The following is a 27,436-nucleotide window of genomic DNA, read 5'->3' as shown; positions in this document are numbered from 1 at the left end:
TGCTCAGTAGCTCTGCCAGGAGCCCCATCCTTCAAGCTCTCTGTCACCGGAGACCACCCCACAGGGCAGTTCTGGACAGAATCCAGAGAGGGCCAGGAGGGGAGCTCTAGATCCATTGGGTGGTGCATCCTGGATGTGGGAAGATGATCCAACTGATGATACAAGGACCTCAAGGCATCTCCCCACTGGGGTCACCGTATGGCCTGAGATTCCACCATTGTAAATGTCCCTGGATTAATAGGGCATCGTCCCTTATGGTTGGGGGTGAAGCAGCTTGGCAGAGGGAAGAGGCTTAGGCTTGGTGGTAGGACAGACCTGGGTACCTTCCAGCTCTGCAGCTTAGATTAGAGGCTTGTTCTCTTTGAGCCTCAGTTTGCTCTTCTGTTGAATAGGTATCTTCCCTCCTGCCATCACTTGCGTCTCTCTGCCTGATCCCAGAGTTCTGACTCAGTGAGGGGAGGGTGATTTACTATCTTGCTGGCAGAACATCTGACACACAGTGGGTTTACTTTATGCCGTGCACCTGACACACACACAGAGCCCTTGATGTATAGTACTGGCACAGAGCAGGCATGATTTTTGTAGACTGCCCAGCACACAGTAGGCGTTCTTTGTGTAGTATGTCTGGCACTCAGTGGGCATGTTTTATGTAGAACACCTGGGATACAATAGACGGGATTTGTTTAGAGTACCCAGCTTATAGTAGGTACACTTTAGGTAGAGTATCTAGCATATAGTAGGCATGCTTTAGGTAAAGTACTTGGAACAGAGTAGGTTTATTTTATGTAGAGCACTTGGCGCACAGCAGGTATGCTTTATGTAGGGCACCTGGCACACAGTAGACATATTTGCATAGAGCACCCAACACACAAGAGGTGTGCTTTGCATAGATTACCCAGCACACAGGAGGCAGGCTTTATGCACAAGACCTAGCATAAAGTGGATAGGATTTATGCAGAGTACGTCACACACAGTAGATGCACTTTACATAGAGCACCGGACACATAGTAGGCATGCTTAATCTAGCGTTTGCCACACACTTTAGGCATGCTTTTTGAGGTACCCAGCCCAGAGTAGGAACTCTTTAAATACAGTTGTCTGCACAGAGTAGGCTTACTCTATGTGGAGTACGGGCACGCAGTAGCACGAGTACTAGTTGCCAGCACTTCTCCTTCATTCCATCTTTTTGGGGCTCCAGATCCTTCCCATCTTCCAGTGGAACCCTCGCCGGTCCCTCCTCAGTCTCTCATCCAACATGCCATTTACCAGATGGGAAGACTGAGCCCAGAGAGGGTCGGCACAGCCCACAGTCACAGTGAGGCTGCCCACTCAGGATCTCCCAGCTCTGCCCTCCCCTGTCTGGACCCTGTTCTCTCTCAGCCCCTTGCAGCCTTACCCCTTATGCCACGAGGTGCCCTCTTCCGGCTGCGCCCTTTATTCCCTGAGTCTGATGCAGGTAATCCCCAACCAGCCTGGGTTCTCTGTTCTCGCTGCCAGCAGTCATGTCTCCACCCAGGCCCTGGGCTGCTTGGAGAAAAGACTTGAACTCCTGCCAGACTGTGTGCCCCAGAGGGCAGAGGCTTCACAGTTCTGAGCTTCTTGATTCTATGACAAGAAATGGGGCAGACACACTCCTGGCCCACGTTTGCCCTGCTCACCTGGCACCTGAATGTTCATGCTTTTACCTGCTGCACCCTGGCCTAGGAAGGGCAGGGCTGGCTGTGAACTTAGGGGCCCTGAGTCACCTTTGCCTGCACCCCAACTTGCCTACATGGGAGGTGCTGAGTCCTGAGGATCCAGTGTCCACACCGTGTGATCCTGAGCTGGTTCACAGGCTTCTCTCAACAACACTGTAACCCCTTCCCTCCACCTTCTATTTGGGCAGCTGCCAGGTGGGGAGGAGGTAAGCAGGCTGCAGGGATTGGCTGGCTTAGCCCGGCCCCTGGAAGCTTCCTCTAGGTCAGGGGTCAGACAAAGCCTTCCCCAGAGGAGGGGAGAGGAAGTTGTGTGGGACAAGGCACTCCTGACAGAAGGTGCCAGGCTGGGGGTCTAAGGGCTGGGGGTCCTGGCCCGGGGCGCGGAAGGCCACTGCTCAAGGCAGCGTGGCTCCAGGGAAGGAGCTGGCCTGGGAGATGAGTGGATACTAGTTGGTTACTAACTCCTCTGTCTGTCTCTATCTCTCTTCCTCTGGATTTCTCTGGGTCTCCCTCCCTTCTCTGAGCCTTTCTTGCCCTGCCCCCAGCACTCACCATCCCTGTCCCCCACTCCCTCGTTCCTGTCCCTCTATTTGTCTCTGCCTCACAGCTCACCATCATCGCCGCCCCCCCCCCCCCCCCCCCCGCCGCCCATCCCTTCATCCTCAGGAGCTCACCCTCCACTGCATCTGCCCTACAGGATGCTGCAGCTGAGCCTGTCCTGGCTGGGACTCGGGCCGGTGACAGCCTCCCCATGGCTACTCCTGCTGCTGGTCGAGGCCCCCCGGCTACTGGCCTGAGTCCTGGCCTGGACCTACAATTTACAAAATTTACTAAAAGTAAAGTTTGCTCTATTTGGTGTACAGTTCTGAGATTTGAAATGTCTAGCGTTGTGTAAACACACTACCATAGTCACCCTTGGTAGTCAAAAACTTTTCATCCCACCTCCTGCCAAACACTGATCTATTCTCCATCCCTGTAGTCTGGCTTCTTTCACCTTACAACACATTTATGATTCATTCATGTTGCACGCATCAATACTTTTTTTTGGTACGCGGGCCTCTCACTGTTGTGGCCTCTCCCATTGCGGAGCACAGGCTCCGGACGTGCAGGCTCAGCGGCCATGGCTCACAGGCCCAGCTGCTCCGCGGCATGTGGGATCTTCCCGGACCAGGGCACGAACCCGTGTCCCCTGCATCGGCAGGCGGACTCCCAACCACTGCGCCACCAGGGAAACCCCAATACTTTTTTATGGCTAAGTAATATTCCATAGTATGGTGAGCCACATTTTCTTCACCAGTTGGAGGACATGTGGATTGTTTTCAACGTTGTGCTGTCATGAATAAAGCTACTATGAATATTTGTGTACAACCATTCACTGCTCTTGGAATGGGAGGGCTGGGTCATATTACATGTGTACATTTAACATTAGAAGAAACAACCAAACTTTTTCCAAAGTGTGCCACTTAAAATTTTTAATTTCATTAAAATTCCCAGCTTTATTGAGATATAATTGACACATAACATTTCCGTGTCAGGCGTACAACACGTTGATTTAATACATTTATACCTTAGAAAGTGATGCTACCTAGTATTAGCTACCACCTCTACCCCATCACATAATTACCATTTATTTTCTGCGGTCAGAACATTTAAGATCTACTCTTTCAGGAACATTCAAGTTTCTGACACAGTACCGTTAGCTGTAGTCACCATACTGTACATTAGATCCCCAAACTTGTTAATCTTATAACTGGAAGTTTGTATTCTTTGACCAGTATCTCCCCGTTTCCCCAACCCCTGGTAACCATCACTGTCTACTCTGTATCTTTGAGTTTGTCTTTTTTAGATTCCACATATAAGTAATATCATACAGTACAGTTATCCCTCAGCATCTGCGAGGGATGGGGCGATTGGTTCCAGGACTCCCCGTGGATACCAATAATTGGGGATGCTCAAATCCCTCATATAAAATAGTGTAGCATTTGCATACAACCTACACATATCCTCCTGTATACTTTAACTCATCTCTAGATGACTTATAATGCCAAATACAAGGTAAATGCTATGTAAATAGTTTCTGGTGCACAGCAAATTCAGATTTTGCTTTCTGGAACATTTTGGACTTCCCCCTCCCCTAAATCTTTTTGATCTGGGACTTGTTGAATCTGCAGGTGCAGAACTCACAGATATGGAAGGCTGCTTGTATTTGTCTTTCTCTAACTTATTTCACTTAGCATAATGCACTCAAGGTCCAACCATGTTGTCACAAACGAGCAGGTTTTCCTTCTTTGTATGTATGTATGTGTATATATATATATCATATCCTCTCCATCCATTCTTCCACTTATGGACAGTAAGGTCGTTTCAATATCTGGGATATTGTGAATAATGCTGCAGTGAACATGGGAGTGCAGATATCTCTATGAGATCCAGATATCAATTATGCTGGATCATATGGTAGTTTTATTTTTAATTTTTTGAGGAACCGCCATACTGTTTTCCATAGGTGTCTATATCATTTAAAATTCCAATCATTGGGTTTCCCTGGTGGCGCAGTGGTTGAGAGTCCCCCTGCCGATGCAGGAGACATGGGTTCGTGCCCCAGTCCGGGAAGATCCCACGTGCCGCCGAGCGGCTGGGCCCGTGAGCCATGACCGCTGAGCCAGCGCGTCTGGAGCCTGTGCTCCGCAGCGGGAGAGGCCACAACAGAGAGAGGCCCGCGTACCGAAAAAAAAAAAAAATTCCAATCATTAATGTGTGAGAGTTCTGGTTGCTGCCCATACTCACTGGCACCTGGAGGTGTCAGTTTTTCCCCAGCCATTCTTATGGGTGTGCAATGATATGTCCCTAATGATGTTGAACATTTTTGTATGTGCCTATTGGCCATCCATATATCTTCTGTGGTAAAGCACCTGTTCAAATCTTTTGCCCATTAATTTTCCTTGGATTGTTACCTTCCACTGTTGCATTTTACATACAAATCCTTTGTCAGATATGCGATTTGCAAGTCTTTTTTTCTAGTGTGTGGTTGGTCTTTATCTTAAATTTCTTTCACAGAGCAAAATTTTAAAATGTTTATAAAGTGCAGTTTATCCATTTTTTTGTTTTATGATTATGCTATTGGTGTTATATATAAGAACTCTCTGTTTAACCTAAGACCACAAAGATTCTCTTCCATTTTTTCTTCTAAAAGTTTTACATTTTTACATCTTTTAGTTCTATGATTCATATTAAGTTATATTTTGTATAAGGTGTGAGGTATGGGTTGACTTTTTTTTTTACATGTGGATGTCAAATTTTTCCAGTACCACTTATTGAAAAGACTGTCCTTTGTACATTAACTCGCCCTGCATGTTTTTTTTGTTTTTTAATTTCTGGACTCTCTATTCTGTTCCACTTATTTATGTGTCTAGTCTTTGATCAGTATCGCACCGTCATGATTACTGTTATTTTATACTATGTGTTGAAAGGGGTCTTGTAAATCCTTCCACTATATTTTTCCTTTTCAGAACAATTTTGGCTACTCTAAGTCCTGTGCATTTTCATGTAGATTTTTTAATCAGCTTATTTCTACAAAAACTCCTCCAGGGACTGTGATTTCTTTGGATTTGTAGATCAATTTGAGGACACAACATCTTAACAATATTGAGTTTTCTACTCCATGAACATTGTATATCTCTCCATTAATTTGGGTATTCTTGGATTTCTTTCATCAGTGTCTTGTTCATCCTAGAAACCATGCACACATTTTGTTAGATTTATACCTGAATATTTCACTTTTTCTGGTACATGAATGAGAGAGAGGGAGGAGGGGCGGCATGGACCCTGTGGGTCCCTTGCTTAATTCTCAAGACACATCCAGGCCTGTTCTAGTCGCTGGCTGCTGTGGGGTGTCCGTAACTCTCCTTCTGCTTGAAGATTCAGAGACAACAAGCTCTAAGACATTCGGTCTCCATTGGTTCAATGTGTGTGTGTGGCTATGTGACTGTGTGTGGGATTGTGTGTAAGTGTATGTGTGACTGTGTGCACACATGTGTGACTGTGTGCACACATGTGTGAGCATGTGTGTATGTCAGTGTATGCATGTAACTGTGTGTGCAGGTACATGCATTGTGTGTGCATGTGCACACGTGTGTGTGCATGTGTATGTAAGAGTGTGTATGTGACTGCAAGCACACGTGGGTGCGTGTAACTGTGCTTGTGTGTGGCTGTGTGCACACTGTGGGTGTGTATATGTGATTGTGTATGCAATTGTGTGTATGTGTATCTGTGTGCGTATGTGTTTAAGGGTGTAAATGTATGTGTCTTGAAGTCACTGAACCACTGTGACAGTCTGCACCAGGCTGTGTTCCTGAAAACAACTGCTGTGGAAGGCTCCTGCCTCTGTCCCCAGACCTCAACCGTGCAGTGCAGGCAGGACATTCTGGAGAAATAATGCCTTTGGAAGCAGCCCTGACTAAGGACTTGTGGGTGTATGTTCTCTGCTGTCCCCGAGAGGGACTGAGCCCCAGGTGCCACAGTGTGAGCTTTCTGGCTAAAGTACCCTTTTCCTGCTGACTTCCCTTCCCAGTCTCACTTCCACAGTGCCCTACTGGCATTTCCTGGGATTATTTCCCAAGGAAACAACTTGCAGTTGAATTCTTGCCTCAGGGTCACCTCCAAATGAAGGATTTGCACTTGAATCCTTGCATGAGGATCTACTTCCAGAGGATGCAAACTAAGACACACATAGGCTCACTCCTCCAATCCCCAAGGGTCTGTTATTATTCCCTTTTTACTGAGGAGGGATGTGAGTCTCAGAGAGGGCAATTTACTTGCCCAAGGTCACACAGCTGGAGAGTGGCAAAGCCTAACGTTGACAAGGAGCCCTCTGATCCCAAGCCAGTGATTGCTACTTTCTAAGGAGCCTCTTCCCTGCTAAGGTCAGAGGGAATGAATAGGGGATGTTCATAGCCTGCAAGATTGCTGATGTGTGTGCTAGTGCAGCCTAATGCTCATGGCTGGTGCCCATGTCCTCATACTGTCATAAAGTAATGGCAGTTATTCATGTTGGTGCTGACTCTGAGCCATGGAGTGTGGTTACCACTTTACTCATTTCAATTCACTTGATTTTCACAACTACCTTGTCGTTACCCTTAATTTTCAGGCAAGAAAACTGAGGTACAGAAAGGTAAAGAGACATGCCCAAATTCACTCAGCTGGTCCTGATTTGAACCCTGGCACCTGGAGTCCTTGTTCTTAACCATGATGCCCTCTGGCTTCTCACAATTCGTACGTATTGAGCCCTGCTGCCCATCAGGCATGGCACTCAGCATGGTACTATGTATGGCACTAAGCATTTTTCCTTTTGAAAATATAATTTGTAATCACATAGATTAGCAATTATAATGAAAAATGCTTTGAAGGCTTCATCTAAGAAAAGGAAACAATTGGTTCCATGTAAACATTTGACAGAACCATTCTTCTTCCTACTCTGCCCTCCCATTCCAGAAAAAGTTTTCAACTTTTTCTGTGCCTACAGAAACATCGACACTCACATAACTGGATTGCTGAGGTGTCCCATCCCTCTGCAGAATGTAATAGTCGGGTCCTGGCAGCGGCCTCAGATGGGCTACATGAGAGTGGCTTTAAGTAGGGGCCATTTACAATGTACAGGCTTTGTAAACAAGAAATGTTGCTTGCCATCTAGTTCTACAAAGATTAAGGCATTAGCCATTGTAGTTGCTAATTCAGGACAGACACCAGGGTGAGGTACTCTGTACATTGGGAAAACAGGCTTTTAGATAGATATATTTAGGAAAAATTTTATGAGCCAGAATTCTTGCATCTTCCCGTGCTTAGAAAAGTACTAAAATTATTAACTGAGAAATCTGTTCCTCATGACGACTAGCAGTAACCATCCACCATGATGTATGTTGGATTGCACATCCCCCTTATCTAAAATCACGGACACCTGAGCCAAGGGAAACCATCAAGGCTAGTGTAGCCCCCTGGGGCCTAGCATCAGCTGAGAGCTGACACCACCCCCAGGCCAGGTAGTAGCTGTTCCTGGAACCCAGAGAATTAGCTGAAGGTGGAAGCAGCAGTGGCCTTTGGCAGAGGATGGATGTCTGTCCTCTAACCCCCTCTGATAGCCTGCAGGCGCCTTCCACTGACCAAACATCATCTCCTTCTCTGACTTGGGCTGCAGGTAGGTGGCCAGACTCCTATTGGAACAGGGAAGAACAAACCTCACTCCACAGTGGATCTATTCTAACCTTTGTGCTCCGTTGCCTGTGCTTAGTCATGCTGGCTCTGCACCTTTGTAAAAGAATGTTGCCTGTAGCCTGAAATATCCACGATACCCCTTTCTCAAAGCTCTACCTCCCAGGGTTGACCTTTAAGTCTGTAACACTTTTCATTCATACAGAGATAAAGAGTTGCAGGACATAAAATAACATTGGCCTTGTTGGAGGTTTACAGAAACATTGTGACCAGACCTACAGGGACAGCTGCTAGAACAAAGGATTATACCATCCATTCTGGGGATCTGGCTAGCACCAAGAAGTCTGCAACAACCAGCCACACCCCCCTCCCTTTCAGTATAAAAGAAGCCTGAATTCTAACTCCAGTATGATGGTTCTTTGGGACACTAGTCCACCATCTCCTTGGTCTGCTGGGTTTCAGAATAAAGTCTTTTCCTTGTCCCAGCACCTCGTCTCTCGATTTATTGTCTTATTGTGTGGCAAGCAGTACAAGTTTGGATTCGGTCACATTGCTGTAGCCCCTTTTCTCAACCTGGGTCAGTGTCAGCTCCACAATGTCCCCGCAGATGGGGTCTCATGAACCTCCTGTACACCTGGCCAGTCCCTTTGCTCACTGACTAAGCAGACCCCCGAATGGGGAGCAAAATTCTGTCTCTCCCCTTTCAGGCTTTTTCCTCTCCTTTGGAGTGTTCTTGGGGCCTCCTTCTATTGGTTTTTGGATGAGAACCCTCCTTTGCCCTCCACAGGGATGTTCTCTTTTGAGCTCCACCACAGTCCCCTCACTTCTCAGTGGAGGGGGTGGTCAGGCTACTGTTCAGAAGTGGCATCACCCAATAGGTCCCATTTAGGGCAACTATCACAGGTCTTCCAGACTTTCCTGAAGTTTTCCTAGTGCCTTATCTTTTCCAAAACCAGCTTATCAGTTTTCCTGGTACCTCTGCCAAAACGTTGGCAGCCCCAGCTTACAGATCTGGCCTGGCTCAATGTGTCTTCAGGGGCTGGTGAGATTTCCTGATCTTTATTATGGTAAGTGAAATACAGCAACTGCTTCCTGCCTGAGGTCTGGCCAGACTTCACCATCAATGTGGTCTCCAGCAAGGGTAGTGCCTGCTTCCCCCACGGATAGACAAGGAGGGAAACTGCCCCACTTTCACTGTTTAATTCATCGCCTTTGAGGAAGGAAGCAAGAATCACACATTTTTAAAGTCCGTTTGTTTGCCCCACTTTGTGCTGGGTCTTTCCGGTGCTAACCAGGCTTGGGGGGAGGGAGGTGGGGTGAGCTTTATTCACTCGCTACCCAATTCTCCACGTCATTCGGGTTTCTGCTCAAAGGTTGTAACAGAGAAGAACAAACCTAAGTCCATATTGGATCTACTCCATTATCTCTATATAACCTCTATGCTCTGTTGCCTGTGCTTGGTCATGCTGGCCCTACACCTTCGTAAAAGAACGTTGCCTGTAGCCTGAGCTAAACGTGATAGCCCTTTCTCAAGGCTCTGCTTCCCAGGCCTGACCTTTAAAGGTATAACACTTTTCATTCATATAGAGATAAAAAGTTGTGGCACAAAGAATAACATTTGTCTTGTTGGAGGATTACAGGAGCAATGTGACTGGACCTCCTGGAGAGCTGCAAGAACAAAGAATTCCAGCAACCAGTCACACAGACCTTCACCCCACTTTTAGTATAAAAGAAGTCTGAATTCTAACTCAGGTAAGATGGTTCTTTGGGACTCTAGTCCACCAACTTCTTGGTCTGCTGACTTTACAAATAAGGTCACCATTCCTTACCCCAGGAGCTCATCTCTCAATACATTAAACTTTTTTGCGTGGAGCAGTACAAGCTTGGACTCAGTCACAAGGCCACCTTCTCAGGGAGGCCTTCCCTGATTGCCCTGTCCAAAACAGTCCCCTTGGTCACTTTCTACTCTGTCTCAGGCTGTTAATTTCCTTCATCACTGCCACTATCTGACCCTGTCTTATTTCCTGATGGCTTCCCCCATCACACATGAGCACCTCAATCCAGAGACCTTGTCTGTCTTGTTCCTCCAATATCCTGGGTCCAAGCACTCTGCCTGATACAGAGTAGGTGTTCAAGTACAGTTTGTTGTTGAGGAGTGAACTACCTGAGAGATAGAAATCCATCTCTCCATTTACAGAAGAGGACATGAGGCTTAGAGAGGGCAAGTGACTAGCCCGTCACATAACCATCAGGTAGCAGAGCTTGGATTTGAACTCAGTTCTGCTGATCCAGATCTTGATCCTTTCCAACAGCCCAGGAAGGGAAGAGGAAATGCCAGCCAGCAGGCAGCCTGCATGCTTGTTGTAGAGACCTCACGTCGAATCCTGGGATGTATAGTAGGTACACATTATGTAAGCACCTGACACACAGTAAGCATATTTACATAGAGCACGCAGCACACAGTCGGTGTACTTTACATAGAGTACCTGGCACACAGTAGGTATGCTTTATGTAGAGCACCTGACAAATAGTAGGCACAGTTTATGTGGAGTAGCTGACACACTGAGGGGTGCTTTTTGAGGTGTCCAGCCCAGAGTAGGCACTCTTTGCATATAGTTCTCTTCACAGAATAGTACGTGGCGTACTGCACAGAGTAACACAAGTACTACTTGCCAGCACTTTTCCTTCATTCCATCTTTCTGGGAGCTGTTGATCCCTACCATCTTCCTGCAGAACCCTCCTTGATCCCCCTCTCAGGCTCTCATCTAGCAACCCATTTCCCAGATAGGAAGACAGCCCAGAGAAGGTCGGCACAGCCCACAGTCACAGTGAGGATGCCCACTCAGGATCTCCCAGCTCCGCCCTCCCCTGTCTGGATCCTGTTCTCTCTCAGCCCCTTGCAGCCTTACCCCTCGTGCCTCCAGGTGCCCTCTTCTAGCTGAGGACACTTTATCCCCTGAATCTGATGCAGGTAACCCCCGGCCAGGCTGGGTTCTCTGTTCTTGGTCCCAGCAATCATGTCTCCACTCAGGTCTTGGGCTTCCTGGAGGCAGGACTTGAACTCCTGCCAGGCTGCGTGCCCCAGAGGCCAGAGGCTTCACGTCTCTGAGCTTCCTGATTCTATGACAAGAAATGGTGCAGACACCCTCCTGGCCCACGCATGGAGAGGAGCCCCGGAGATGTTTGCCCTGCTCACCTGGCACCTGAATGTTCATGCTTTTACCTGCTGCACCCTGGCCTAGGAAGGGCAGGGCTGGCTGTGAACTTGGGGTCCAGAGTCACCTTTGCCCGCACCCCAACTTGCCAATGTAGGAGGTGCTGAGTCCTGAGGATCCAGTGTCCACACCGTGTGATCCTGAGCTGGTTCACAGGCTTCTCTCAACAACACTGTAACCCCTTCCCTCCACCTTCTATTTGGGCAGCTGCCAGGTGGGGAGGAGGTAAGCAGGCTGCAGGGATTGGCTGGCTTAGCCCGGCCCCTGGAAGCTTTCTCTAGGTCAGGGGCCAGCCAAAGACTTCCCCAGAGGAGGGGAGAGGAAGTTGTGTGGGACAAGGCACTCCTGATAGAAGGTGCCAGGCTGGGGGTCTAAGGGCTGGGGGTCCTGGCCCGAGGTGGGGAAGGCCACTGCTCAAGGGAATGAGCTGGCCTGGGAGATGAGTGGATACCAGTGGGTAACTAACACACACACTATCTGTGTGTGTGTGTGTGTGTGTGTGTGTGTGTGTGTGTGCGCCTGTCTATCTGTCTCTCTCTCTCTCTCTCTGTCTCTGTGTCTGTCTCTGTCTCTCTGTCTTCCCCTTGATTTCACTGGGTCTTCCTCCCCTCTCCCAGACCTTGTCTGCCTTCTCTGAGCCCTTCTTGCCCTGCCCCCAGCACTCACCATCCCTGCCCCTCTCTCCCTTGTTCCTGTCCCTCTATGTGTCTCTGCCTCACAGCTCACCATCATCGGCCCCCGTTCCTTCATCCTCAGGAGCTCACCCTCCACCGCGTCTGCCCTACAGGATGCTGCAGCTGAGCCTGTCCTGGCTGGGACTCGGGCCGGTGACAGCCTCCCCATGGCTGCTCCTGCTGCTGGTCGGGGCCTCCTGGCTACTGGCCCGTGTCCTGGCCTGGACCTACACCTCCTACAACAACTCTCGCCGCCTTCAATGTTTCCCGCAGCCCCCAAAACGCAACTGGTTCTTGGGTCACCTGGGCCTGGTGAGTGTGGACAGCAGGATGAGTCCGGAGCATCAGGGTGGGTGGACTTCCTGCAAGGTCAGGAACGGGGCTCAGGGGCTCTAGGACAGCAGAGAAGCCAGGGAGGATGAGAAGCCCCCTTTTGCCTCACTCCTTCATTCCTCTGCTCTGCCATCGAGACCTTCCCTACGTCCTGTCCTTCTATCCCTAGCCTGCTTTGGGGTCCATTTCCTGCCTGTCTTCCACACATGAGGTGCGCTGTCCAGGGTCTGCTCCTTGTGTCTTATTCTGGGCTACATCTTCCCCACAGGAAATAGCTATCACCTCCCCATTCCCACCTACAGGTGCACAGCTACCCACCCCCTCCCCTCTCCAGGACCCCTCCTTCTAATCTTACTCCCTTCCCCCTGCTCCCGCCAAGATGTCCCAATGGGCGCCTTGACCGATCTGGATAAAGTTGGCCACTCACTTCCTCTTTCAGAAGCCTTCTTACACTTCCGCATCCTCCATGCCTGCCTACCTTGTGCCCCAGACTTTGACCTTTGACTTGGCCCCACTCATGATTAATTAAAGAGTTAATTGTCCAATTACTTGTTAACCATCTTTCCAATTTGATGATAGTTCTGGGGAGCAGACACTACAGTGCCCAGTCCAGGGCTGGCATACAGTAGGCATGCAAAATAAATGTTTGATGACCAAGGTGAGGAACTTGCCATCACCCCCCTCAGTCAAGGTCAAAGGGATGGGTGTCCTCCTCCTATCTCCCAGACAGCTTTCCTTTCCTGCCTGGGAGGAGAACTACAACTTGGGGCGGGACTTGCTGCAATCACTGTTCACTAAGGCAAAGTTCAGAACGGGGGCATTCCGAAGTTCACCGTGAAGGTGAGATTCACAGTGCTGAGATTCTAGGTCTTGGAATGGTTTCAGGACATCCTGGAAGCAGCAGGAATGTTACAAAGTTGCTGCAGTTCTGCCTTCCCCTCCAAGGGCTTGTCTGTAAGGGGCCGGTCTTGGTCACTTTTCCTTCCTCCAGCCCCTCTTGCTGTGTGACCTTGGCTGAGTCACTCTCCCTCTCCGGACCAATCTCATCTAGTGCTTTGAATCCTCACCTCAAGGTCCTTGGGGAGACAGGAGCAAGTCACAAAGGTGCAAATGACTTATGTTCACTTGTCTAGAGCACCTGGGGGTATTTGTCAGGTTTGAGTGGGGCATCCTGGGGAGAGGATGCTTCACCAGGAGGCAACCCACACTTCTTCCCCTTTGGGGGCATATGGCCTCAGTTTCTTCATTTGTAAATGGCACAATTGAAAGGCATGTCCATAGCTTGCAGAGAAATAGACGCGCAGGATGCACTCTGCGTCGAGTATGGCCAGCAGAGGGGGTTCAGAGGGCAGAATTGCTATATTGATTGATGGGCAGAATTCACGACCGTCCCTGGGGTTGGCCAGGGCTGGAAGGTCCCAGGTCTGCAGACCCTTTACCATGCAAAGAACCAGAGGCCATGTGGACCAGCCAGAATATGAAAGGATGTGGGACCAAAACCCAGTCCACAAGTCCTGAGGCCACCCTGCTACCCACAAACCTCACCACTGGAGATGTCCTCCTGTGGTCGCCCCTGGGGCTGGGACCACTCCCAGGACAAGAAAAATTTGTCTTCTCAAGCCAAGGTCACCCTCCCTGTGGGCAGACAGCGTGTCTTCTCCCTGTGCCCTGGGATACACTCTGGGGACATGAAGAGGCCCCCAGGACCCTCCTGCCCTCAGATAGAAGGAACAGGAGGAAGCAGGGATTCCCTCCATCTGTGCAGAATCCCACACACTGTCCACTGCAGCAGTTCCTTCTGGGAATTGATGGCCCTTACCTTCCTTGCAGTACCCCCCCACGGAGCAGGGCTTGAGGGGCTTAACTCAGCTGGTGGCCAACTACCCCCAGGGATACATGATCTGGATGGGCCCTATCACCCCCCTGGTCATTTTCTGCCATCCTGACTTGATCCGGAATGTCGCCAATGCCTCAGGTACCCATGCAGAGCTTGTGGTGGTGGTGCTATGACACACCTGAGGGCTTCCAGCTCCTCCCTGCCAAGCTTCAATGTGGCCCCTAAAGGACCCCGGCCCTTTCTCCCCTCTTCTCTCTCAGCCATCTTCCTCTTTCCTTCAAGTATTCACCAGCCCCCATCTCATTGCCTCCTTCCTCCTGTCACTGCCGTCTGCACCCCCACCCTGGTGTTCTGGGTGAAGGACATCCCCAATCTTGAGGACACAGGTCTGGACAGAGAGATCCCTGACCTGGTGTGGTCAGGAATTGGCCAGAGGGAGATGGGCTGTGGCAACCCAGAGGAGAAGCAAGGTTTTCTGCTGGGGCATCCCGGAAGGCTTCCTGGAGGAGGAGTTGCTGGAACTGTGTCTGGATCGATGAGCAGACATTTTTTAAAGCAGAGGGTAAAGTGGTGCAGTGGAAATCCATAGCATCCCAGGCCCCCTGCCAGGCCTGCCCTCAGTCCCACCCATCCCCAGGCCCAGAGCAATGAAGACTCGTGGCTGGTGGAAGATCTGCGCTGCTATTTCCATGACATCCACCTCTCTGGTGGGTCAGTTTCTTTGACTCTATCCTGCAGCTCGACCACTTCTAGTTCAGTGCCCTCCTTCTCCAGTCCCCAGGAATCTCCCTGAGGAGACGCCACCGCACCCTGTCTCCCTTCTCTTGTCCCCTGTTCCTCCCATCCCCAGACAGACCTGGCAAGCAGAGGAATGAACAGGCAGCAACTGACAGAGACCTTGGTTGAAACACCAGGATGCTCAGTGACTCTGGGAAGATCCCTGGCTCTCTCTGGCTGCTGAAGTCTCTTTCAGCTGTTTGTGGTGGAAATGGAACCCTGTATGTTCTAAGGAAAGAAAGCGAATCAATTGATAGTAAAGTCCAAGGAGGGTGTCTTCAGGCCCAGCTGGATCCAGGTCTTAAACGATGTCAGCAGAAATCTGTCTTCGTCTTTCAGTTCTGTGTTTATCTGTGATGGCTTCACTCTCATCATGGTAAAGATGAATGCCAGAAACTCAACCCCCATGGAAAAGTGACCTCATTCACAACATTTCCAGGGAAAGATACAGGATTCCCTTTAATTTCCCTTGCCTGGGTCATGGGACCAATCTCTGTGTCCCTGAGACGCTGAGTGCCCTGAGAAGCATAGGGTCCTCTGAGCTATTGTTTTGGGGCTCAGAGCAGCTGGATGGTTAAGAACTCAGGCCCCGGATTCAGACAGACCTGGGCTGGAGTCTCAGGCTTAGTGTCTGGGAGACTGTTGGCAAGTGACTTCATCATTCAGAGCCTCAGTTTCCGTACCTGGAATATGAGGATGGAAGAGAAGTCAGGTGAACATGGTATTTGGGATCCAAACAGGGAAAAACCCTTTCTATCCTTGCACCTGAGGGACCCCAATTGTCATGTATGGAGAGTGTGGGGAGGGAGCCCAGGAGGAGGCTGAGGACAGACGAGCGGCTGCTGGAGGTGATTCATAGGTTCAGGTCTGGATCCCTTCCTTGCAAGTCCTTCCCTCTGGCAGCCTGGAAGAGTGTGAATTGGGTCATTTTTGTGCCTGTCCAGATTCAGAGCTTGGAGGAAGGTCTCCTGTACACACAGGGCCAGGCCAGCACCTATGGGATGTGTGCCGTTGGTGGGTTGGACCCTGGCACGCGGTCACCCATATCTTCCACCCCACCTGCACCAAGCCTGTGCTCTTTGCTCCAGGTAGACACCTCCCTGGCCACAGCTTGCCCACTGCCATGGTCTCTGTGTTGCCTCCAGGTGGGCAGGTGACCAAGGTGCAGACAGAAGGGGCTGTGGCAGAGATGCCACTGCCTCCCTCTCACCCGGACTCCCACCTGCCTGACCTGAGGTCATGTCTGTGCAGTGTCTGCTGTATAGCCACATCTGGTCACGTATGTTTCTACCTGGATTCTGGTTACAGCTGGGGTATGTTATACCTGGTGACACCTTGTGTATGTTTATACCTGAGCTCAAATGGAGATGGTCTCAGTCATGTCTGGGGCTCAGCTGTGGCCAAGGACATCTGAGGCATCTTGGAGTCTCTGATTCTTATGTGAGATGCCATTAGAGATTGTCTGGTTCTCCTGCTGGTCACGTCTGGGCCACATTTGGAGTTTGTCTGAGGTCTGGGACTCAGGGTCACTCTGAGAAATGCCTGAGACCTTATGTGAGTCATGTCTGATGCAGGTCTTAGAGTATGTCTTCGTCTTGCCTGTTTCAGGTCTGTGATATAAGTGTATTAGGTCCTGTCTGGGGCACACTGAGGTCATGTCAGATTGTCTTCACGTCCATGGCAGAGCACGTGTTGTCATGTCAGGTTGTGACGTGCATGTTGGGGCCCTGTCAGATGTCTCAGGAGAGGTCAGAGTGCGGGGGCAGATGTAACGTCCTAGGTCCCTGTAAAGGCGTTTTGTAAAGTGCTGGGCTATGTTTCGGTGTTTATAAGGGGCCATGTCAAGTCATGTTGGGGTATGTTGTGTCACGTTGGGGTGTGTCTAAGCATAAAGAGTTGTGTCTATGGGCTCTGTCTTGACTGTATTCTGGGCTGCAGCCTGGTCTGTTCCACCCTCCCTTCCCCCCTCCTCCCAGTTTCCTGTGCTCTTGGCCCCATTCCTGCTATGCTGGGCTTGGAGGAGGAATGCAGGTTCCTGGCTGGGAGCCTCCACTCCCCACCAAAATCCCTCCCCTCCCCTTCTTCCTGGCCCCTGATGGTCCTCATTCATGTCAGCCACCGTCGCACCCAAGGACGTGCACTTCTACGACTTTCTGAAGCCCTGGCTGGGTGAGTAACTGTGAGTGAAGGGGGTTGGGGACACCCTTGGGGGCCCGGGGGAAGGTGCTGTCCTTGCCCACTCCCCGTGGCTGCCTCGGCTAGGGGACGGGCTCCTGCTGAGCGCCGGTGACAAATGGAGCAGCCACCGTCGCATGCTGACACCCGCCTTCCACTTCAACATCCTGAAGCCCTATATGAAGATTTTCACCAAGAGTGCAGACATCATGCATGTGAGTATCTTGAACTCAGGGCCCCAGCTGGAGTCTTGGGGACAACGGGGACTCAGACACATCTTGTCTGTAATTCTGGCTCTTCTGTGTGGCTTGCGCCATTGTTCTTTCCTTCTGAGCCTCCATTTCCTTGGCTATAAAGTGAGTATAATGTGATCCCTGCTTTGCAGGGTGTTAGAGATAACATAACGGAGCCATGTCCCTGGCACGTAGTAGGTGCTGAGAAGGTCATAGTTTCTATTTTACCTTCACAGAAACCATGGAATCTTGAGGCACGTTTGATGATAACGATGAATATCATGTAGTAGTTATTCCTGAGTCACAAATCACTTCAAAACAATAAGGGTTTAGTATGGACAGCAAGTCTGTGAGTCAGTTGGCTGGTTCCTCTGAATGTAGATGGGGTCACTCACGTATCTATAATCAGCTGTGGGTCAGATAGTGTTGGGCTGCACCCCAGAGGCCTGCAGCCTCAAGACTGGAGAAAGAGCTGGAGTCGGTAACAGAGACATCAGTGGTTTAATGGACGGGGGCATCTTACACGTCTGAAGCAAGGTCCTGGGGTGACACCCCACCATGTGCAGCCCACAGCGGGAAGGACATGGCAGCAGTCTTCCTAGGGGGGTGGAAGGGTGAGAGGTTACCAGTTGTAGGGGAATTGACAACAGGTTGGCTCATAAGTTACCAAGGAAACCAGCAGAGGAGCATACCCCTCACTACCCCTTTGATAAGCTATCATGGTGGAGATGTTTTGATCTAAATATTAGAACAATGACTATCTGGGGCTGGGGGCCAGTATTTAGGCAATTACTGATTAGGCTCTATGATTAAGAGGGAAGGTCAGCCACGTGAATAGGGTGTAGGTGAAACAAGGACTGGTCAAGCAAGGGATGTACAGAGAACAAGAGGACAACTATCTTGGGCGGCCTGACCATACAGATACGAAGCATTGCTGATCTGGGGTCAGTCCTCTCACATGTTTGGAGCTTGGTTGGATGCAAGCTGACCTAGGATGACCTCAGCTAGGGCAACTAGACTTCCTTTCATGTGATCCTCTCCCTTCAGAAGACATCTCAGGCTGGTTCAAATGGCAGAGGCAGGGTTTGAAAAGACTGAGAGGAAGCTGCAGTGCCCGTGGGGTCTAGGTTTGGGATGATCACCTCATTATTTTCACCATAGTCTATTGGCCAAAACAAGTCCAAGGCCAGCTCAGAATCGAAGAATGGTGAAGTAGGCTGCACCTCCTAATAGAAGTTACTGAAAAAATACATTGCAGAAGGTTTGGATATATACATGGGAATGGAGTAGTGGACGTAGGATTTTGTGAAGCACCTCAGATTTTTCCATACGTGCAAGCTGACAAGGGAGCTTGTTACTCTTTTGTGGCGTCTGCCAGAAGTCCTGAGACTCCTGGGTCAGAGACAAAGGACAATGTATTACTTTTGGCACAGAAAGCAGCCTGTGCTTCTTGTTGGTTTGCATTCTTCTTCCAAGTCACCAAATACCCTGAGGATGACACAGGTGGGCTTCAATAGCTGCCTGCTCATATAGTATGTTGTATTACAAGGGAAGGAGCCCTAGGTTTAGAGACTATGACTTTTATAGCAATGAAAAGCAAGCCTGGTATTTGTCCAGGGGGAGACATGGAAACAGGAGGGAAGGGGGCAGGGCACAACCTTTAAATGAATGACATAGCCAGAGGACATGACATAAACGGATTAGAACCAAATAGATCCAAGATGGCGGACGAGTTGACTTCCACTAGACCTTGAGCCTCAATATACGCTCATTGTAACACATCAGCTCGCTAAATGACACGCCCACAAGTGCCGTGACAGTTCGAAGCCTGACCATAAAGGTCAAAAAGTGAGCAGTAGCCCAATTTCTGGAAATCCCCACCCCTTCCCCCAAATAGCTGGAATACTCCTCCCACTCATTAGCCTATGAAATGACCCACCCCTATAAAAACTGACAACCCAGTACCCTGGGGCCGCTCTCACCTTCTGAGATGGCCCACACTCTGTCTGTGGAGTGTGTTTCTCCCAAGGCCTCTTGCCTTATGAGATGACCCACACTCTGTGGAATGTGTTTCTCCCTCAATAAATCCTCTTCTTACCGATCACTTTGTCTCTCACTGAATTCTTTCTGCAATGAGACATCAAGAACCTGAGCTTCATTAAGTCCTGAGACCAAGCGTGTGATTTCAGTTAAAAGACCATGGGTTCAAGTCTCAATCTGGGTTACAAGGTTTCAACATGACCTCACTCCTCAAGGTTGTTTGCTACAAACACAACTCTGAGAAATAGCCCAGGTAAAGAACATCAGAGTCTTGCAATTTTTTGGCATACCCAGCAAAAATGTGCAGGAGTACTCAGGACCCATGGAGGACTACCTCTCTCAACATAGGGGACATTTTCCTAATCAACTTATAACAATGAAGATGATGGAAGCTAACATTTGTTGAGCACTTACTTTATGCAATAAGTTGACCAAGGATACAAAGAGTATAGTGGGCAGAGCCAGGATTTAAAAACCCAGATCTCCTGACTCTCAGCCATGGTCACTTCATGCCCTAATAGTAACAGCTTTCACACCTACCCAGGTCTGGTCCTCCCTGGGGTTGTGTGCCTGGGCCCAGGAGTCAGAATCTGGGGGAGTGCATCTTGGTGTTTAGGGGTTAGGGAGGGGTCAGGGGAGTCAGTTCCCAGCCACAGCTCTGTCCCCTTCTTTGTCCAGGCCAAGTGGCAGCACCTGGTCACAGAGGGCCACACCCATCTGGACATGTTTGAACATATCAGCCTCATGACCCTGGACAGTCTGCAGAAATGTGTCTTCAGTTTCGACAGCAATTGCCAGGAGTGAGTCTCAGCCCAGGGCCCAGGAATATGAGCCATAGACCCAAGGGAGTAGATGGGGGAGGGAGGACTGACCAGGGAAATCAGGAGGGCCTTCCTGGAGGAGGTGGGTCAGAGCTGGACATTGAAGGACAGGGAAAGGGAAAGAAAAGGAGCTAACCTTTCAGGTAGGTAGAACTGTTTGATAAAGGCCAGGAGGGTAGGATGAGCAAAGTGTGTGCAACAGTGAGGAGACACCTTGGAAATAAGTTTGGAGGAGTGGGCAGGGTTATGTCTTAAGGACATTCTGAAGTCAGACATAGAGGATATGAACTTTATCTGAAGTTTCCTGGGAGCCAAGGAATGTGTTTGAGCAGATGAAGGTCTTGGTTGAATTTGAGCTTGGACATCTGACTCAATAGAAGACCAACTGTCATGTAGACACTGAATGTTGTTGACATTGGATGTAAGGAGAATAGGGAAGGGCTGGTCCATTGACCAGCTAGCAGAGGATAAGTTCTGAGCCGTGTGGACAGTTTGGGGAAGGAGAAGGGGCAGGTACTGGCTGAGAGACAGAGGGGAGAAGCATGATATCTAAGCTGTGCTCTGGGTGCCTGGGGCATGGAGGCAGCTCACAGAGATGGGATGTAGGAGAGAAGAGTCTGGAGAGTCTCATGTCCTGGCTCCACCCCACACTGTGTCTGTGGGCCATCTGTTCTTGGAGACTCAGTTTCCTGAAGGGAGGTGGCTCCTGGCTTCTGGGTTTCAGGTGTTTTATGTTGTTGGCTTCCTTCATGCTCTCATCCTGCAGGAAGCCCAGTGAATATATCGCTGCCATCTTGGAGCTCAGTGCCCTAGTGGCAAAGCGGCACCAGCAGATCTTCCTGAACGTAGACCTCCTGTACTACCTCACCCCCGATGGGCGGTGCTTCCGCAGGGCCTGCCGCCTGGTGCACAACTTCACAGATGTTGTCATCCAGGAGCGGCGGCGTACCCTCCCCAGTCAGGGTATTGATGACTTCCTCAAGGCCAAGGCTAAGTCCAAGACCTTGGACTTCATTGATGTGCTCCTGCTGACCAAGGTAGGCTCCTCTAGTATCTGAGCAGAAGTATGAGAATGGACCTCGATTTGATCAAAGAGCTTGGACGGGATGCAGAGAGTACTGGGGAGCCATGTGAGGTGCTTGAGGGAGGGATGGGTCAGGGATAAGTTTTAGAGATGAGTGTGTGGAATCCCCCTGCAGGGGATGGCTGAGTCTGAAACTGTGAAGTCCTGAGATTTTACTCTACTTACAAGCTAATAAGTTAGTCTACCACGGAGGCAGACTGTATATATACATGTATGTATATGTACAAAACTCTGGATCAGAGCAGCCCATTTATGGCTTATAGCAGGAACAGTAGCCAGAGTAGAATTGTAGCTATGGTTCCCCATTCCTAAATTTCTCTGAGGGCTCCATAATGTTTTACCTATACATGCAGCCATGCTTGCATTGCAGGATAAGTACCTCCAGATTTTGAACTTTAGAACTTATACAGGACATCATGCCCCTTCTTCCCTAGGCGGGGAAGGAGAGGGGGAGAGAGAGAGAAGGAAAGGGAACAGGAGGGGAGGGGATGGGAGGGGAGGGGAGGGGAGGAAGGGGAGGGGAGGGGAGGAAGGGGAGGGGAGGGGAGGGAAGAGAAGAGATTGTTGTTGAAATTAAACAAATCCTCGTGGAAGAGAAGGCAAAGGCTATAGATTCTACAGGTTTATAACCCATTCCTTATTCCCAGGAGAGATAAGGAATCCCTGGATTTACTATCCTAACATATGAGCAAATGGCTTTGGGGCCATGCTCAAGCTATAGTTTCCAAGTCAAGTTGCCACTCAATCATCCTGTAACCCAGGTTGCATCATGTAGAGACATGAAAATATTTATAGATCATTGATTCCTTTCACCAGGGACAATACAGGAGGCAAAGAGGTCAAGAGGAGGCCTGTGGGGTGGGCCCTCATGTGATAGCAAGCAAACGAGGTCTAGGAGTTCAGGGTGGGCTTGGGTTTCTGGATGGATAATGGAGGTTGAGATTGTCTCAGTTTAGGCTCAGGGGCCCTCAGTGATTCTGGAGATCTTGCTTTCTCTCCAGGATGAAGATGGGAAGGGATTATCAGACGAAGATATCCGAGCTGAAGCTGACACCTTCATGTTTGAGGGTGAGGGTCCCAGTGTGAGACTACAGAGGGGAAGGGGTCTCTCCCCCACCAAGGAACTTGGCAAGTGGACCCTAGATCACCCCATCACGCCCCATCCTCCCCATGGGCCTTACTGTGAGGGTGCTGTCCGCCTTCTGGTGCTGAAGTAGCTCAGAGACCCAAGCTTTTTTGATGCCCCTCAGGCCATGATACCACAGCCAGCGGCCTCTCCTGGGTCCTGTACAACCTTGCAAAGCACCCAGAATACCAGGAGCGCTGCCGGCAGGAGGTGCAAGAACTCCTGAGGGACCGTGAGCCTAAGGAGATTGAATGGTGAGTGCAAGTCCTCCTGGTCTTTTTCTGAGCCCCTCACATTAGCCTTGCACCATGGCTGGGGAAGATGGGAAATCTTTTTGTTGATTCTGTCATCATTGCTTAGTGGGAATAGGAGAAGATCCCAGAGGCAGGGTCTAGTACCCAGTATGTATAACAGGGGAAAGTTTGCAGGCTCTTGGGACAGAAAGACCTGGATTTCTGAGAGAATTAGCGACAATGTGTGAGGGCTGATGATGCCACTTAGCACATATTCAGTAAGTGAACTTCTTCTCCACTTCCTTACTTTTCTCTCTGGATCGCATGTTTTCAAACATCTCCATCCCTGAGTGTTTTCTGATCTCCTGTCCCCTAATTCTTCATATTATTTAGTCCAGGATTCACAGGGAATACCTGAGGACTAAAGTCATTCAACTCCTGTCCAGGAACAAATGCATCTTCATCCATCCAGTTCCCATTTAGGAAACACTGCCAAACTGCCTTCTATCCCCAATTCTATGCCATTTCCAACTCTTTCCAGCCCCATTCTGTGTCCTGGAGACTCAGGACACTCCCAGTGTACATGGGCAGTGCTGGCGTTTAGAGTAAGAGAGGCAAAGTCAAGGGTGGATAAAAGTGCCTCAGCTGAGACCCTGAAAGATGATCAGTAGATATCTGGATGCATTTGAGATGCAGTTAGGTCAAAGAGACAGCCGGGCAAAAATGAAGTGATGTGGGGAAGGGGAGAAAGAGACAGAGAAAGAGAGACAGAGAGAGAGAAATGAGTGAGGGAGGAGGTTTAAATGAACATATGATTGGCTTGTGGAAAACAGATTACATCATAATATTAACACACACTATCCCAGAATGAATACCCATTTTTGTATATTCAAATAATCTTTAGGCTTTTAATAGAGTTTAAAATTTTAGTGTTTAAAATTTTAGTATAGAGATCTTATGCAGCTTTTGCTAAATTAACCCTTAGATACTCTTGTTGCTATGGTGAATCATCTAGTCTGTCTGTATTGAGAAATATTTATAAGTTCATTTGGAATACATTCACATTTCTTGTTAATTTTAATCCAGATATTTTATATCATCATCATCATTTCTTTCATCATCTATTCTTTCTAATACAAAAACTAATAATTTATGGATATAAATTTCTTGTGCAGTGAACGTAGTAAATGCTAAATATGGAGTCCCATATCAATAGGAAAAATAAAGATCATTTAATAAAAACTTGGAACAACTGGAGAGCTACCTGGAAAAAAGTGAATTCAACCTGCTCTTATGTCATAAGAAAATAACATCTACATGAATCAAATATTTAAAATAAAAACTAAAGGAGTCTTAAAGGCTCTAGAGGAAATCATGGGAAATTATTTTATAGCTCCAGAGGAGGAAAGGCCCTGTTTTGGACACTGGGCCCAAGAGATGTACAAGAAGAGATTGTTATGCTGTTACATGAAAAAGATACAGAGCAGTGTGTATAGTACATAGTATGCCACTATATATATTTTTTTAATGCAAAAAAGTACCTCTGGAAGGATACATATAAAATAATCACTAGGCAAACTGTGAGGAGGGGAAATGAGGGCTGTTGGGCCATGGGGGTGGTGTTTTGTAGTTTTCCAATTTTGAACTAGTTAACTGTATCAACTATTAAGAATTTAAAACACCACACAAAATGAAGGGGACTAAAGAAAAAGAATTCAGTCCCCTTACTGAATCTTATCTTCGATGCTTATAAAAGCTTTCCAGTGAATTCTCTCGTTTTCTAAGTATAAAATCATTATCTGCCGAAAATGACGTATTTACCCCACATTACAAATGGCATTGCTCTCCTTTTTCCTCTGTCTAATTGCATTAGCTAGTATCTCTAGTGCTGTAATAAATAAGAGTCAACAGTGAATCCGATCTTTTGTTTCTTACTCATTTGCCTTTTGATTTTGCTATCTTGCCGTAAAGAATATTTTATTTTTATAAGAATTTGTAAACGTTTTTATGGTTGGCTTTTCGATGTTTTGCTTAGAAAAACTTCTAAAAATATCTCACTAAATTTTGTCTGGTTCTTCTGTGATATTGCTTTTCTTTCTTTCTTTCTAAGAACCATTTTATTGAGGTATGATGGACAAAGAAAAAACTGTACCTATCTAATGTATACAACTTAATGTGTTTGGAGATATTTTATCCATCGGCAATTTTGTTATAGGGAGAGAGGATCTCATGGGACAGCAGGAGGGCTGGGGTTGGAGGAGGCGATGTCTCTGTTTTGCTCCCTGGATAATTGTCATGGGGATTCCTTAGGGACGATCTGGCCCAGTTGCCCTTCCTGACCATGTGCATCAAGGAGAGTCTGCGGTTGCACCCTCCAGTCACAGTCATCTCCCGCCGCTGTACCCAGGACACTGTGCTCCCAGATGGACGGGTCATCCCCAAAGGTGCCCACGATGACTAGGGGAGGAGGTTCCTGGTCAGAAAGAGGGGCCCAATCAGGAGGCGTGGACCTAGTTCTGACTGGTCCCTCCTCTCCCACAGGTGTTATCTGCCTCATCAGTATTTTCGGGACCCATCACAACCCATCGGTGTGGCCAGACCCTGAGGTGCTGCCTCCCCTACCCCCCACCTCCCTCATCCTAGCCCACTCCCCTCGGGGGCCCTAGAGGAGGGCACAGGGTTCTGGCTTAGTAAATCAGACATCACCTCCCCCATTATAGAAACATCTGCCAAGTAGCCCTGTCTTGCCTTGCCCCCAGGTCTATGACCCTTTCCGCTTTGACCCAGAAAACATCAAGGGGAGGTCACCTCTGGCTTTTATTCCCTTCTCCGCGGGGCCCAGGTGAGGACGGGGCATCTGAGGTGGGAATGGAGTGGTGGGCGCAGGGGTCTGGGACTGAAATTCCAGCCTTGATTTTGGGGGCCAGGAAGAGGGAAAATTTAAGATGTTCAGAGTTTCCCTCCGCTCCATGGGACGTTATGGGTAAGGGTCTGGGGAATGGTGGTGGGCCCGAGGAGGGGTCCGAGGTGTGTTGAGAGCCCTGTTCCCCTGTCTGCTGATCGGAGTTCAGGACTTGGAGTGTGGGCTAAGCTCTGGGGATATGTAAACCCACGTGGGGGTTCCAGGCACGGTTAGCCTCCTTCTCCATCCCTGTTGGTGGGGATGGGGGTTGTGGGCCAGATACCCGGTGCGGTGGGGCCCGGATGAGGGTTCCAGGCGCAGTCAGAGCTCCCGCTCTCGCCCACAGGAACTGCATTGGGCAGTCATTCGCCATGACAGAGATGAAGGTGGTCCTGGCGCTCACGCTGCTGCGCTTCCGTGTGCTGCCGGACAAGGAGGAGCCACGCAGGAAGCCGGAGCTGATCATGCGCGCGGAGGGCGGACTTTGGTTGCGTGTGGAGCCGCTGAGTGCAAGTCAGCAGTGACCCGCCACCGTCTGGCCTGCGATCCACCCTGACCCTAGACACCTCACTTTGCAGATTCCTAGGAATAAAACTGTGCTGCCATGTCTGCCCCAGTCTCATTGAGAGGGGGGCTTGGGGCCTGGGGGGATCCAGGCGGGTCTGAGAGGCTCTGAACCTGGGGGGCGGGGGAAGGGGGTGGGGAGGGGGTGGATATTGATGTGGTAGCTTGAGCTCCATCTTGGATCACAAGGTCAAGGATACTCTTTAGGGAAGGTGGAGCAGAGAGCTAGATGCCGTCAGGTTCAGATGACGCTGGATCCACCACTCCCTCCTATAGTGGTCACCATCCCAGTCTGCCATTTATTTACTAGCTGCTTGGCTTGGGGAAAATCATGTCTCTCTCTAAGCCTCAGTGCCTTTATTACATAATAGTAGCCACCTTATTGCGGGTTGTGGAGATTTATAAGCAAGCATTAGCAAAATGACTGACTCAGTATCTGAAGCATCAGTACTCAATAAGGGTTCATTTCTTCCCTTCTTTTTGCATCAATTTCTCAAATTTAAAATGTTTTAAAGTTATAAAAGTTATATTTAAGTTTTGGGACGTGCGGAAACCTGCCGTTGAAGGTAACTGTCATTAGAAGATTCAGTAAATTCAAAATCTCCATAGTTACATCTGTTACATAGTTACAATGGGCTTTGATGTGAAGCTGGTCCGAAGCTAGGAACCGAAAAAAAATTTTTTCCCTCGGAGAGGCATGACCCAGGACTTCATTTTCATCTAGGAAGTGGAGGTCAAGAGGGTCCACAATAGTGAGAGGAGGTGGAGGGGGCAGGAGTGGGGGGGGGGGGGCACTTCCTTCAGCACCTGGGACAGCAGCTGCCTCAGGACTTGCCCCAGTCAGGCTGTAGGAGGTCCTGGGATAGAGTCCTAGTCTCAGAGCCTTTCAGGGGCCAGAAGACTTACTGGTTGCAAAATTAGAAAGAAACACTGTAACATGAAATGAGGAAATATTTATTATATTCTAAGCTGAAAATCACATATGTTTTCCTTTGCCTTCAGAGTTCTTATTCAAAATGTTTTTCTTTTCCCCCAAATGATACCTTGCCATAGAAGAAAATACAAATAATAAAAAGTAAGAATAAAAATCATATCCATAATCCAAGCATGTCAAAGCAATCACTGTTCATATTCTCTCACATATACTGCCAAATTTTAATTTTATATGTAATTCTTATACAAGTAAAAATTTGAATTTACATCTAAATGTATCACATTTACATATAATCTCCTTTTTAAAATTACTATTATACTGACTAACAAGCACATGGAAAGATACTCAACATCATTCGTCATTAGGGAAATGCAAATCAATGACACAGTGTGATATCACTTCACACCCACTAGGATGGCAAGAGTATAAAACAATGGAAAATAACAAGGGTTGGTGAGGATGTGGGGTAATTGGAACCCTCATACACTGCTGGTGGGGATGGAAAATGGTGCAGCCACTGTGGGAAACAGCCTGGTGTTTCCTCAATAAATTAAACCTAGAATTACCATATGACCCTGCCATCCTGT

General features: G+C 48.8%; 1 protein-coding gene and 1 pseudogene across 1 annotated transcript; one reads left to right on the top strand and one right to left on the bottom strand.

The window, feature by feature from the left end:
• The window catches only part of LOC132518642 (cytochrome P450 4F2-like), a 68,767-nt pseudogene that overhangs the window by 15,520 nt on the left and 25,811 nt on the right, over nt 1-27,436 (bottom strand).
• LOC132518640 (cytochrome P450 4F2-like) lies at nt 11,905-25,902 on the top strand. The gene is made up of 12 exons (XM_060146623.1): nt 11,905-12,102; nt 13,954-14,098; nt 16,853-16,906; nt 17,000-17,127; nt 19,864-19,985; nt 20,773-21,043; nt 22,092-22,158; nt 22,341-22,470; nt 24,760-24,893; nt 24,991-25,055; nt 25,209-25,291; nt 25,698-25,902. Exons 1-12 carry the CDS (start codon nt 11,905-11,907, stop codon nt 25,873-25,875), a joined length of 1,575 nt encoding a protein of 524 aa, XP_060002606.1. The 3' UTR covers nt 25,876-25,902.

Source organism: Lagenorhynchus albirostris, chromosome 3 (genome assembly GCF_949774975.1).
Source record: "Lagenorhynchus albirostris chromosome 3, mLagAlb1.1, whole genome shotgun sequence".
Classification (NCBI taxonomy): domain Eukaryota; kingdom Metazoa; phylum Chordata; class Mammalia; order Artiodactyla; family Delphinidae; genus Lagenorhynchus; species Lagenorhynchus albirostris.
Note: the sequence above shows the minus strand (reverse complement) of the source record. Positions and strands in the feature narration are given on the sequence as shown.